The following is a 14,677-nucleotide window of genomic DNA, read 5'->3' on the forward strand; positions in this document are numbered from 1 at the left end:
GTGTGCAATGTGTAAATGTATATAAAATATCATCTTTGAAAACATGACAGTAATTCTACGTTGGCTCATCTAGCCTGTCTGTTTCCTAATTAAAATACCAGTTTTTGTTTTGATTCCCCTCCCCCACCCCCCACACACACTTTTTGCAGTATTATAATAGTTTCAAGTATTCTTAAACTATACCATCATATTGGTCTTTATCACCTCTTTTGCATTCATATCGGACACTTTAAATAAATAAAAAAAAAAAAAAGTATTGCTGGCATTATCTGTACATCTTCCTCTTTCTTTCCCTATGTGTTATGACCTCTTACTCTAAACATTCTTTTTATTTTCAAAAGAAAAAAGAAACTTAGTACTTTGGTAAATCTTTTGAGTTTTGGGGAGTTTTTTTCTTCTCATTTTACCTGTATCCTTCACTGCTCAAAGCTATACACTCAGTGATCAGTGAATTTATTTTGTCAAAGATCTAGGAAGATGTTTGCAGCATCCCTTATATATCAGTGCCTTATGCAAGGTAGACTATGGAGGACACTATCAACCCTTAATACTGGACACTATAATTTTATTGTATTTTAACTACTCGTATATTTTTTAAACTATGCATTTTTAACCTCTATTTCTTTGTCATTGTAACATACCTGGGTGTGCTTGTTCTTTACTATATATGTATGTCTATGTGTGTGTGTATATGTATATATCTATATCTATATATAGTCACCAAAAAGAAAGCCAGCACTCAAGGACTTCAATGCGAAAAAATAGGCATTTAATCCAAGTGGTCAACTTTTCACTTGGACCACTTGGATTAAATGCCTATTTTTTCACGTTGAAGTCCTTGAGTGCTGGCTTTCTTTTTGGTGACTGTATTTGTTGCAACTGAGCACCGGGCCAAGACTTGAAGGAGAGCTGGAGTGCAAAACTCCCATCGTATTGTGTGTATATATATATATATATATATATATATATATATATATCACTTGCTGTAACACACACCTTTCCTGCGTACTCCTTTTTGAGAAGCACAGGCTTGCTTTCCATAATAGGTGAAAAGTCTCCAACGCGTTATGTTGTTTTGTGTGAATAAATCTGTTCTCTCGCTCTATTCACAGATTACCTATCCAAAGCTGCTGCAATAAATCATCATGGCTGTTTTCTCCTCTATTAACCCTACTGCTTACACAGAGCCTGCCCCTCTTCCCTACTTCCTCTTGCATGCATTGTTTTCCCCTAGGCTGAATTCAAGCTGGAGAGATGCCCAGAGGAGGGTTTAAGGAGAGTTCTGATAACAGAAATGCAGAGCACAGCCTTCTTATGTCTGTGCTGATTGGTACAGGTTACTGATCTGACTGACTTGAGGGGCAAAGTGCTTTTTTATAACTCATGATTTTAGAGAAATCAAGACATGTGGTAGTTCTTCTGCTAGCACAATGTACAGATAAAACATTTGATTCTCTGTAGTTTACCATTAAGTTGCATCTGTCATGACCGGTACCCTTTAAGGTGCTTTGGGAACGTTATGTGGTTATTTTATCTATTTTTTACTGTGCAAAAGTCCATGTTATCTCTGCAAGGCAACAAAATGAATTCCCCAGGCACTCAAGGTGTTAAAGCCGCAGGCAGTTTTAATGAAACAAAAATAAACAGCAATGTTTCGACCTGCTAAAGACCTACTAGCAGGTCGAAAAGTTGCTGTTCTTTTTGTTTCATTAAAACTGACTGCGACTTTAACACCTTTAGTGCCTGAGGAATTTATTTTGTTGCCTTGCCGTTGTGGGATTGTTGGTCCTGCTCCGAAACACTGGGTGGCTGCTGGGATTAAGTGCGGCTTATACCATTACTTTTACAACATGTTATCTCTGCAGACAAAAGTTCAAGTAATATGTATTAATTTAATTAATTTACCAAAAATCTAAATATCGCATGAATATACCGCCTCATGCTAAATGCATTCGCTATTTCATGCTGAACAACCTTTAGACTGTAATCTTACTTAAATAGAAAACTATCTTCACACTTTTTCTCGAAAAGCATTTTATAAGAAATCCATTTTTATTTTATTTTTTTATCTTAAAATTGTATTCATACAACTCTATACATTATATGGCCAACTCCTAAAACCACTCTCTGGCAGTCCTGGAAATAGAAATGCAATTTAACAGGTCAACAAAAACAAAATCTTTAAATTGACAATGAGGTGCAATATATGTACTCCATTTGTTATATTGTCAAAATTTAAACTAAAACAAAAATACATGCACGCTCTCTCTCTCTCTCTCTCTCTTTCTCTTTTTCTCTCTCTCTCTCTTTCTCTATATTTATAATCACTATTGTGCATGATTATTTTAATAAGCATATTTTGTATAATCAATAAAATAATACTTAAATTATCCAATTTTATATCAATAGGTTACAAGTCAAGGTGAAAACAAAACAAAGAGACCACAAACGACAAAGAGCTGGCGACTTCCTTTAAGTAAACCTCCATCCAGATCTCCCATGACAATAGTTAAGCAGCAAACCACAAGTGATGAAGGTAAGCTTTGTTCTCATTTACATTGTAATGTTTTGGGGGCTGTAGTGTGTGAGTGTGAGGGAAGGCATAAGCAGTAGTGTGTTTTGGGGGGCTATGGCTGAAGTCTGTAAAGGATATATTTATTTTAAATTGCATAAAATAGTAAACTGGTTTACCCTTCATCCCTATAGTTTACCTTTGTGCTCTGGCAAGTTAGGCAGCAACTGTTCGTCTCTAGTGGGTACAAAATGCTCCCTCCAGCCTGTGCATAGGAAAGTATCAGAGCGTTGCCATGATAACCTGCAGCAAAGTTCTGATACATTTCCAGAACCAATTAATGTGACTTCATGCCCACCCAGCCCCCCACCTTTGTAGGACTGTGTGCAGGAGAGTGAGGGAGATTTTTGATCTCCCTACTGGCTGCAGGACACCCTCTTGGATTGGTGCTCAGGTAGCATCGGCCATGCAGAAGCTGGAAGGGGAGATCGATTTATCTACACACACCCCCCCAGGTGGCCTTGGACCCGGCCATTGCAAGCCACTGGTAATTTCTTTGCTTTGACAGACGGACGTGCTCTTAAGGAAACCCTCATACAGGCAATCTCTGTTTAGATCATTTTTTAAGTCATGTAATGTGTGATATCCTTTTGTCCTACACACATTTTGCACGATTGAACAGTGTGAAAAATGGCTAAAAATTGCTCAGGGGCTAAATCTCAGTGTGGGTTTCTTCATTATTATTTTTGGTATTTATATAGCACCGACCTTTTCAGGAGCACTTTACAATATTATAAGGGAGACAAATGCAAAATGTTACAGGAACAATAGGTTGATGAGGACCCTGTTGAAAAAGAGCTTACTTCATCTTCTTCTCCTCTTTAACTAGCACAGGCCAAGTTATTTTGGTTATGACAGATGTACTCTAAATATTGAATATAAAATAAGCTATTGATTGTGTTATTTAAATCTAGATCAAGGGCAGGCAACTTATGGCATGTGTGCCGTGCACGGCACTCGAAGTGTCCTTGCACAGTACTCAAGGCTACTAGAGCCAAACAGGCTCTGGCAGGGCCGGTGCAATGATTTTTGCCGCCCACCATGTGACATCACAATGCACCGCCCATATGCTCTGCCAAATGGGCCAACATCACTCTTCACAAAGTGTCTTTTATCTGAAAAGACTGTGTTTACATTAAAAAGCCTACAGGCACAGGCTATAGACACCAGAACCACTACATTATGCTGTAGTGCTTCTGGTGACTATAGTATCCATTTAATGTGAGGTAAATTAGAGATTAGTGCCACTAATAATATATTGGATTGCCTACTTACCACCAGATGAGGACAAGAGGCTGATGATGGGCTCAGTCTGGCTCCACAGGTCTGGTGTAGAAGAGGCTCTCTGGAGACAACAATTAACGAACAGGGCCCATTACACAGCTCAAGGTCTGAGCCCCCAGGGCTTGACCGTGAGTATGCCTACAATGCCCACCCATAATTACCTACATGGCCCACCCATGAGTTCTCTCACAGGAAGTGGAGTGTATGTGTGTAGGGGATGATTTATGTGTTATTGTAGAGGATGCAATGTGTGTGTGTTCTTATGGAATGTAGTGTATAGGGATACCAATTTGTGTAAGGGATGTAGTGTGTTTATAGGGGATGCAGTGTGTATTTGCGTGTAAGGAATGCATTGCATGTTTCTGTGTGTGAGTGTGTGTGTAAGGGGTGCAATGTGTGTTTCTGTGTATGTAATTGAATGCAGTGTGTGTCTGTAAGGGGTGCATTGATTGTGTAAGAGATGCATTTTGTTTCTGTGTGTAAGAGAATGAGTGTTTGTGTGAACGTAAGGGATGCATTGTGTGTTTCGGGTGTGTCTGTGTGTGAGTTGGAATGCATTGTATGTTTCTGTGTGTGTGTGTGGGGGGAATGCATTATGTATGTGTGTAGTGTAAAATAGAGGGTTTGTGGGGTAGGATAGGGACTGAGTGGGGAGCAGCTCTTTATTTTTTCAAAACATGTTCATAGTGCTCTCCCCTCCTGTCAGTTATTAATTTCCCTTGGCCCCCTGTCCCTCTGCAGTCCCCCCTTGGTGGTCTTCTCACTTCCCCCTCTCCCCCTTAGTGGTCCTCCCCCTCCCAAACCCCTTAGTGGTAATCCCCCCCCAGTGGTCATTACCCTCTTCTCCCCCCCCCATTAGTGGTCCTTACCCTCCTCCCCTCTCCTTAGTGGTCCTCCCTCTCCCAAACCCCTTAGTGGTCCTTCCCCCCCTTAGTGGTCCTCCCTCTCCCAAACCCCTTAGTGGTCCTTACTCCCCCCTCCCCTCCCCTAGTTGTCCTTACTCACCCCTCCCCTCCCCTAGTTGTCCTTACTCCCCCCTCCCCTCCCCTAGTTATCCTTACTCCCCCCCTCCACTAGTGGTCCTTACTCCCCCCTCCCCTTAGTGGTCCTTACCCCCCCTCCATTAGTGGTCCTTACTCCCCCCCCCTCCCCTAGTGGTCCTTACTCCCCCCCTCCCCTCCCCTAGTGGTCCTTACTCCCCCCCTCCTCTCCCCTAGTGGTCCTTACTCCCCCCATTCCCTCCCCTCCTGGTCCTTACTCCCCCCTCCACTAGTGGTCCTTACTCCCCCTCCCCTCTCCCCTAGTGGTCCTTACCCCCTCCCCTCATGGTCCTTACCCCCCCTCCCCTCATGGTCCTTACCCCCCCTCCCCTCATGGTCCTTACCCCCCCTCCCCTCATGGTCCTTACCCCCCCTCCCCTCATGGTCCTTACCCCCTCCCTTCATGGTCCTTAACCCCCCATCCCTTCATGGTCCTCAACCCCCCCCTCCCTTCATGGTCCTTACCCTCCCCTAATGGTCCTTACCCTCCTATCTGCCTATGTAGCGTGCCGGGCGGCGCGGAACGCGGGACAAGAACTTCTGTTTCCTGTACCCGGCCGCCGGCGGACTGAAGGGAAGTGCTTCCTGTCAGTCCGCCGGCGTCCGGGTACAGGAAACAGAGGTTCCTGTTCCGCGCGCCCGGCCACGCTACATTGAGAGACCGGCAGGAGGGAGCGCTCTGCGCCTCCCTCCTGCCGGTCACTCAAACCCGGCCGCCCTCCACACAGCAGTGCTGCGCCGCCTGGGGCTTGCTAAAGCGTTCAGGCGGTGCAGCTTGAGGAGCCGTAGCGGGGACTCTGGGCACAGGGATCCGGCGCCCCCTGCTAAGGTGCGCCCTAGGCGGCTGCCTAGGTCGCCTTACAGGTGGCGCCGGCCCTGGGCTCTGGCCTATCAGGAGTCCCAGTGAAACTTCAGATATGTGCTAATACAATAAGGTGGTGAAGGACAATCCTCAATTATATGAACAGCCCACACACAAACATACACACAATCTGCATAAACGTAACACCACTAACAATCAACATACATGCACACAACCCCACATGCAATACCTCAAACAGCCCCACACATACACACACTACAAAATGCACAATGTGACATATCCATCCACACACACACAATTCCACAAGCAGCCCCCATGCACAGCACACATTCATATGTATCATACACAATACCACAAACTACTCATGAACATATACAATATAATAGCTCATGTACAAACAAATACAATGATACAAAGCCACTGCAGTATAAATAACACAATCCGAATACGACAGAATACACCTTAATTTAAAATAATAGGACCGGCACGCTACAGGACATCACAATCGCTATTTCAGCACAGTGCTGCTAAAAGATTGCGTACCCCTGATCAAGATACACAGATTCAAGATAACCACTATTGCCCATTGTAGAGGTTATGGTAATATCAAACTTGCAGGTGCTGTTTTACATTTCTGTGACAAATATTTTTTGCTGTTTTAAACTGTTAATTTTGTGTAGTTCAGTTTATTATTCATACACACATGCTTGCTAATTGTCAAAACAATATATAGTTTTCACCTGAATGAATCTTAGATAAGCTCAAAAAATAACCGCCCTTTAATGTTATGTAACATTTGTCTTAGCGAAGTACTCCAAGCAACATGGCCACTTCAGTGATTTGAAGTGGTTATGGTGCTTGGAGTCTGTATATCAGTTGGGAACACTGCACATATTGAGATTAATCACTTTCCTTAAAAAACAATTATTTTCTCTCTCTCTCTCTCTCTCTCTCTTTTTTAATTTTTTTTTTTTAAGTAAAACCAATGAGATTTGAATGATATAAAAATGCTATAAAAAATAGGACAAATATAAGGCCAAAATCTAAACCGAAAAGTTGGGACTGGTAATGTATCAAAAAATCAATATGATTCTTATTAGAATCAACCCAGTAAACATTGTTGCAATGTTGAAGCAACTAAATGTGTGTAATGCTCGTAGTGTTGTATCCTAATAATGAATTGCGAGAGTCCCAGTAAATAGAGTGATAGCTAGATTCCTAGTCGGTAAGAGTAAAGGATCCATAGAGCTATAGTCACCAGAACAACTACAGCTTAATGTAATGGATCTTGTGTCTATAGCCTGTGCCTGCAGGCTTTTTAATGTAAACACAGTCTTTTCAGAGAAAAGGCAGTATTTACATTGCTGCCTAGGAACACCTGTAGTGGCAGCCACTAGAGGTGCTTCCTGGGTCAATGCTGCACAATGTGCAGCACTGACAATCAGCATTTCCACGCTCGGCATGGTGACACTGAACGCTCCCCATAGAGATGCATTGATCCAGTGGATGGTGGAGTGTGGCATTATACAGTGTGTGTGCGCATTAGACTCACAGCATTGGATTGGCTGATATAATCGAATTTGATTATCTCAGTCAAGGAGGCAGAACATGCGGAGCCAACTGCGACGGACCTGCAGGGTGTTGAAATAAAGGTGATTTACAGAGGGGCTAAATAGTGTTTTCAGAGCTTTAGTGACAGGAATACATGTTTGTATTCCTGTCACTATATTGTTCCTTCAATAAAAGGTTATACATGTTATATGAGATTTTCATTATTTTGTTAAATGGTGTAAATTCTAAAGACGTGAAAGTATCCAACACTGGAATGAGTACAGGGCCATGTAACTACAACCAGTGGGTTTCTTAGAAATAGATTATGATATTTTGTTTTGTTTTTCTCTTTCTCTAAATTGCCATTTAAGGATCAAGTGCATGCAGTTACTAATTTAAGTGTTTTAATAATTTTATCTAGCTAAATCTACAAGTGGTCTTTAGTGGCAGCTTAGAGATTGTTTTAGCTCTGAATGTTGTAGGAAACAATTATCGTCATTCATAATACCATCACCCCACATGTCTTTCTAGAATATAATATCTCATAGCACAAGAGGAGCACTAGGGAGGGAAAGAAGCATGTAATTTCATTATCCTTGGCTCAAGTTGCAGTTCTGTTTATCACCAAGTTTGTAATTAATTTACTCAGTGTGAATCTTCTTGCTCATCCGTCACATACGTAATACAAGCATTTTAGAAGGTAATTTATGTGAAGATACCTTACATTTATAATTTCAGGACGGTAGTTCTGCCTCGCATAGCTCAGTTTCCTCTTAAGTATCTCTCAGAGAAAGACGCTGCAGTCTGTGATCCACATCGCTGTAATCTTTGCATGCCTTGAGGGGCTGCTAGGGAAGTGGGTTTCATTCTGATTGCAATATTGAAATAAAATGACTTGATTAATATCATCGCTTAGTCGGCGTTAGAATTAAAATTTTAATTTGTGGGCAGCTGGAACAACATTTTTCTGTGACCTAAAATATTATTTTGCTTTAGCAATAATGCTTTAGCAATATGTCAGTTTCCAAGTTAATTCTTTTTGACTTTTTCCATTTCTGTCTTTCTGTGTATACTTGAATAATAATAATAATATAAAAATATCATATTTTCAAGTCTGTTACTGCATGCCCCTCTCCCTAAACTGATAACCCGGTTGTGACGCTGGGGATACCCTACAATTCTGAATTGCAGACTCAAGTGCCTAGTGCATTTACAGTTGCTATTATGGACATTAAAATTTTAAAGATATCAGTATTTGTGGACTTTCTATTGAATTTAACATTACCAAACTTTTAATAAATATATAAATTCAGGGAATTTACTGGTATAATTAATATTGTTATAAGTATATGTCACGGTAATATACCCCAACACGCAAGAATAGTCCAGATAGTCTAGAGGCAAGAAAACAAGATACGTCTTACCGGACCTTAGAATGGCCGGACTAGACGAGTACAATAAAAGACCAAGCCGAGGTCAAGGGAACAGAGAAACAGCGTAAAGTAGAACAAGCCAAGGACTGGTACACAGGAGAGCAAACCGGCGGACTAACCAAGCAAGGATAAAGAGAAAGCGGAGTCAGGAACAAAGCCAAGGTCAAGCCAAAAAACAACAACTGAACGAAGCAAGCACTAAAGGGCAAGGTACTAAGGAACAGGTGAGTATAAATACCCTAGAGTTCACTTTGATTGGCCCCTGTCATATCCACGCCAACCAAAACGTGAGTGTATGGGGAATGTGGCATGACAGGGGCCAATAGGAGACCGTTTCTAATTTCGGCTCCCACTGTCCATTTAAGAGCGCGCCCGCGGGCCGGCCCCTGGAGAGGGTAAGTACTGCTACAGTATATCACTGCATTTACAGGCACACTCCAGGCTGAAAGTAAACCCTAATTTTAATGCATTCAAATTTCCACTATCTTTTCTTTATCCTCTCTCCTCACTACCCTATCTGATCTTGAACATGTTATACCTTTTCTCAATCTTTGCTTTATCCCATATCCTCCCCTCTATTTGCTGCTCCCAGGGAGTATTTATTTTCATAAAGCCAAGCGGACAGCCCTCAATGCCTAAATGGATTGTTAACTGTTGACCTTAACATACCAGAGAAGAAATCAGCCCTGCTTCATAACCTCTGGGATTCACAGAAATCAGTGGTGTTTCTCCAGGTGACCCATTTCCTAGAGAATAGCTATCCCAGGTTAAAAGACAAACACTTTCCAATAGGCTATTTTAGTAGCAATCAGAATGTGAAACAGGCAGAGGTTGCAATTCTATTCCCTTTGCAAGTACAGCTACGAAACTCCCATTCATTGCAGTATTCATTAGGCATATTTTTATTTGTTAAAGGTACAATTGCGGACAAACCTCAGCTTCCCTCGGTGGAATCGCAGGAAGCTGTCTTGCAGGATCCTCTATAGACCTCAATGCTGTACAAGGCCGCTTAAGGCTCTCTTTACATAGAAACATAAAATGTGACGGCAGATAAGAACCATTTGGCCCATCTAGTCTGCCCAATTTTCTAAATACTTTCATTAGTCCCTGGCCTTATCTTATAGTTAGGATAGCCTTATGCCTATCCCACGCATGCTTAAACTCCTTTACTGTGTTAACCTCTACCACTTCAGCTGGAAGGCTATTCCATGCATCCACTACCCTCTCAGTAAAGTAATACTTCATGATATTATTGTTAAACCTTTGTCCCTCTAATTTAAGACTGTCCTCTTGTTGTGGTAGTTTTTCTTCTTTTAAATATAGTCTCCTCCTTTGCTGTGTTGATTCCCTTTATGTATTTAAATGTTTCTATCATATCCCCCCTGTCTCGTCTTTCCTCCAAGCTATACATGTTAAGTTCCTTTAACCTTTCCTGGTAAGTTTTATCCTGCAATCCATGAACCAGTTTAGTAGCCCTTCTTTGAACTCTCTCTAAGGTATCAATATCCTTCTGAAGATATGGTCTCCGGTACTGCATACAATACTCCAAGTGAGGTCTCACCAGTGTTCTGTACAATGGCATGAACACTTCCCTCTTTCTACTGCTAATACCTCTCCCTATACAACCAAGCATTCTGCTGTCATTTCCAGCTGCTCTATTACATTGTCTGCATACCTTTAAGTGTGATGGGGAGGGGGAGGGGGGGGGTGGTGGTGTGATGGTAAGGGGGGCTGATACACATTCTTGATGCAAACCTATTGTTTTTTATTGCGGGGTCCATTCATAAATCCTATTTAGCATTACCGCTAAAGCTTTAGATTGGGTAATCAGAGTTCATCCTCCAATCTCGGTCTGGTTAGGAGCGAATATGCTAGTCTTGGGTTCTTATTTGACCAGGCATATGTGGTGAGCATTACTTGGAGTAAATAAAGAAAGTATGGACATCTTTAGGATATTAATCCTGCATAGCCAGCCAAAGTGAGGCAAGTGCGACTTCTTGAGATCTTGGGACACTGATTGTAGTAAAGGTGGAACATGTAGGTGATATGTTTCCGGATAGATATATACCCAAATTTTTGATTACTTGGTCTGCCCAGGAGTTCCGAGCTAAAATTACACATTTGGCTAAATTGGATTGAAAGTTGGATACCTGATTGTACATGTTTATTTCTCGTAAGATATGAGAGAGAGTTGTGTGTGGTTGAGTTACTGTGAAGAGGAGGTTGTCAGCAAAGGCTATTTGAAAACCCTGTATGTGTGGGTTGTCCCTAATGCTCTGTAAGAAGGGTTTGAGAGGTGTATAAGGTTTATGAGTTTTGTGGTGGTGTTTTTTGCCTCCCGCCCCGGTATGAATCCCGCCTGATCAGGATGGACCATACCTTGGAGAAAAGACTGCAATTGGGTAGCCAGTATATTTGTAAATAGTTTTAGATCATTACTGATGAGAGAAATAAGGCAGTAACTACCACAAAGTGTTGGGTCCTTTCCCTGCTTGGGTAGTAGGACTGTGGTAGTTTCAAGAGCTGCCGAGGGCAATGTAATGTTCGTGGTGATGGAGTTGAAGGTGTTTGTAAATGGTTTTGGCCAGGGCCTCGGTAAACATCTTGTAATATTTTGCCGTGCAGCCATCAGGACCCGGACCTTTTCACAACTTTAGCTATTTAGTGATTTGTTTAAATTTGTCTACTGTGCTGCATTTGCCTGGACAAGGACTGAGGTATGCTTGTATATCCTAACTGGATGGGGGAGTGTCTCTTAGATTGTGTAACTTAGCGTAAAAATCATGAGGGGGGGGGGGCGGAGTCTGACCGCCAAGCGAAGCAGACATGGGCGCCATGAGCTCCTGCTTGATGGGCATTAAACGGGGACAAAACGACAGCAACGACAATGGCAGACACAACTGGATGCACTACCCATGCTGGGGAGGCACCACTGAAGCGGCAGACACAATCCCGAGGCCCGTCGGCCAAGGGGGCGCTGGACACCAAATGTGGCCTACTAGTGCCGAAGCTAGGGCTGGAAAGCCGCTCTCCTTTGCCCAGACGAAACCAGGCACACACACCAGCACCCTACCCCCTCCCCCCCCCTTTTGACCGGCGGGAGTTATCCCGGTCCACATGGGAAAGCCACACTACAGCAGACGGCAATCTCACAGGCCTCACCGCCCGCGAGGAAAACACGCCGCCAGGACCCTACCAAGACCCTCACACAAGGCCCCTGGAGGCTTTTGACGAACACTGCAGGAGCTTCTGGACTCTGCTCTGTCGCGGGGGGCTCACCCTCAGGCAAGCGGTGAGAACGGTGGCCCCCTGGATCCGCCGTGCGACCCGGCGCCGACACTATGGGGCCCTGCCACGTGCTCCAAGAGCATACACCTGGCGATGTGACCGCCAGCATCTGCTTGGGCGGACGGGTAAGCTGACTCAAAGCACCCGACATGCTTACACCCCGACGGCCCCTAGTTAAGAGTTGTATCTAGCGTTTTAAAACTGCATTACTTGTATTATTCATTAGTTATTAACCTAGCTCATGCACAATCTAATCCTGCTTGCAGGCTTTACTTACATTTAAGATTGTAGCTCCAACGTTGTACTACTTAAGCATGATAAAATAATAATAAAAACTGTGCCAGTTAATCATATGCCCCGCATGTTACGCTAGGGAAAAGCCACAGGATTGCTTTCGGGGCACCTCAGGCCTGCCTGTATCATTTACGTGCACTGCAAAAATAAAGTATTATAAAATCATGAGAGGTGTTGAGAATGTCAGTCATGAGATGGGATTTGGTCCCCTCCCTGGTTTTAATGGTGGAGATAAATGTATTTTGTTTTCTTTGTTGGAGATCACAGGCCAGTAGGCGGCCGCATTTACCTCCTTGTGCCTAGTATAGACCTTTAGTGTTTAGGAGTCTGTTTAGTAAATTTGTTAAAATTTGGAGTTCAAATCTTTTTGCGATAAGGTCATTGTAGACGTTGAAGTTATGGTCTAATTTGTAGGTTTCTTACAATGCTCTAATCTCTGTAAGTTATAGTTCTGTTCTGGCTTTTTATGGCTCTATTGTGTGCTGGAGCGAGTTTGATAATCATTCCTCTCAAGACACATTTATAAGCTTTCCATATAATGGGAAATGATGTTATTTTTGAAGTATTGGGACAGTGTTTTGGTGATTTGTGTAGTGACCTCAGTGTGAGAAGGAGATCCTTATCTTTCCATTGGTGTATCGTCTCATTTAGGGAGGGGATAGTAACAAGAGACAGGAGGCCATGATCAGACCATGTAATTTGGCCCTTAGGACCAGGATTGAATGAGATTTAAAAATGTGTGTGGTAGAAGGAACATGTAAATTCTAGTGAATGTATCAGCTGATGGAGAATAAAACGAGTAGGCACGGGTGGTCTGGTGTAGAATGCGCCAGCAGCCGTATAGGTGTGCTTGGTCTAGCAGGTTCAGTATTTGTTTGCGGGTCTGAGTCTGGTAAATTTGGGACCTGAATGATGTGTCCAACGTGCCATCTAGTGTCATGTTAAAGTCTTCGCCTAGAATCGTCATGCCCTCAGAGAATTCATCCAGCTTTCATAGAATTTATGTTTTCTATTGGGTAGGTACCCATTGGCAATGGTGATCATGTGTTACCCACCTTGCCTTTCACCAGTATGTATCTACCAGTGTCGTCAAAGATTTGTTCTTTGTAAGTAAAAGGTAGGGTAGCTGCGAAAAGTATGGCCACACCTCTTGATTTGGATTCTGTATAAGTACTGAAGTAGCCCACTGAGTAGCTACGATCTTTGAGAGTAGGGGCCCCGTTTTTCCAGAAGTGGGTCTCCTGAATGAAAACCAATTGTACCTTCAACCTATAAAATTCAGTTAAAACCATAGAATGTGTCATGGGTGTGTTGAGGCCCCTGGTGTTCAGGGATACCAATTGTATAGTGGCCATGTGTGAGCGTCTCGATACCCAGGGAGCTTACGAGGTGACATTGCTATTAGGGGAACAAGTAAGAAGAGGGTGAGTGTGGGATGCGGGAAAAGGTGTGTGTGGGGGGGGGGGGGATAGGCGTGTTGAGTATATGCGTTTTGATAAAGGAAAATGGGGTTAACGGAGTAATGGATGCTTGAAATGCGAGGGAGTGTTTGGCAATGTCATGCCCGGTGGATCCCTAATCACTGAATATCTTTTACTGTTCATAGTGTTATTGAGACATCTTAGTCGTGGTGGAAGAACCACTAACCTTGTGTAGGGAAATGAAAACCTCAGGTCATCCCGGAGTTTTGGGTAGTGAATGTCCCCCCCCTTGGGGCCTCGTTAGTATAGTGATGGTATAGACAGCCCCCCCCCCCTTCACCCCCCTTTTTTTCCCTTTCCCCTCCCCCTTTAAATTATATTCCCTCCTCCTATCCCCATTTTCTTGACTCCCTCCCTTTGTGGCTTTTCTTGTATTATGTATTTATTTATTGATTTATACATCTAATTGTTTTTTTTTTCTTTTTCTTTTTTTCTTCCTTAATTTTGATTATTTTTCCTTTTTATTCATTTGCTTCTTTCTGTCTTTTTCTTCTTTTTCTATCTTTTTTCTTCCTTACTTATAAATGTACCCTTTTAAGATGTCGTACTGGTACTGCAGCCCCCTGTCACTGTTCATGTATCTGTCCGTATGGTCCTACATGTTATCTAAGGGTTGAGAGATGCGTCTCTGGATGAGGGGGGTATGCAGAGGCTGGGGTAGGGAGACAGTCAAGGCTATCTGTAGATTGCACCTCACTCTACATACTAAGGGAAGCGAAGAGATTTTTGTGAGGAGGATATCAAAGCATGTATACTTAAGAGTACAGGACATATATATTGGGTATCGTCGGTGCCCAGTCATCCCCCCCCCCCCGGAGACCCTAAAGGGCGCAAGTTGGATCCCACCCTCCGGGGGGGCGAGGGGGGGAAGAGCAGCGTGTCCTAGTACATTGTCATGACAACCAGGTATC

The 14,677-nt window shown here is 43.0% G+C and overlaps 1 protein-coding gene across 2 annotated transcripts in view; it reads left to right on the plus strand.

Annotated features, from left to right (window-relative positions):
* Positions 1-14,677, plus strand: part of KDM4C (lysine demethylase 4C) — a 585,611-nt gene that overhangs the window by 359,420 nt on the left and 211,514 nt on the right. For both annotated transcript variants that reach the window (XM_063455113.1, XM_063455114.1), the window contains exon 12: positions 2,410-2,536. In XM_063455113.1, coding sequence (XP_063311183.1) covers positions 2,410-2,536 — 127 coding nt within the window. The remainder of the gene's footprint in view (positions 1-2,409; positions 2,537-14,677) is intronic.

This window comes from Pelobates fuscus, chromosome 5 (genome assembly GCF_036172605.1).
Source record: "Pelobates fuscus isolate aPelFus1 chromosome 5, aPelFus1.pri, whole genome shotgun sequence".
Lineage (NCBI taxonomy): Eukaryota > Metazoa > Chordata > Amphibia > Anura > Pelobatidae > Pelobates > Pelobates fuscus.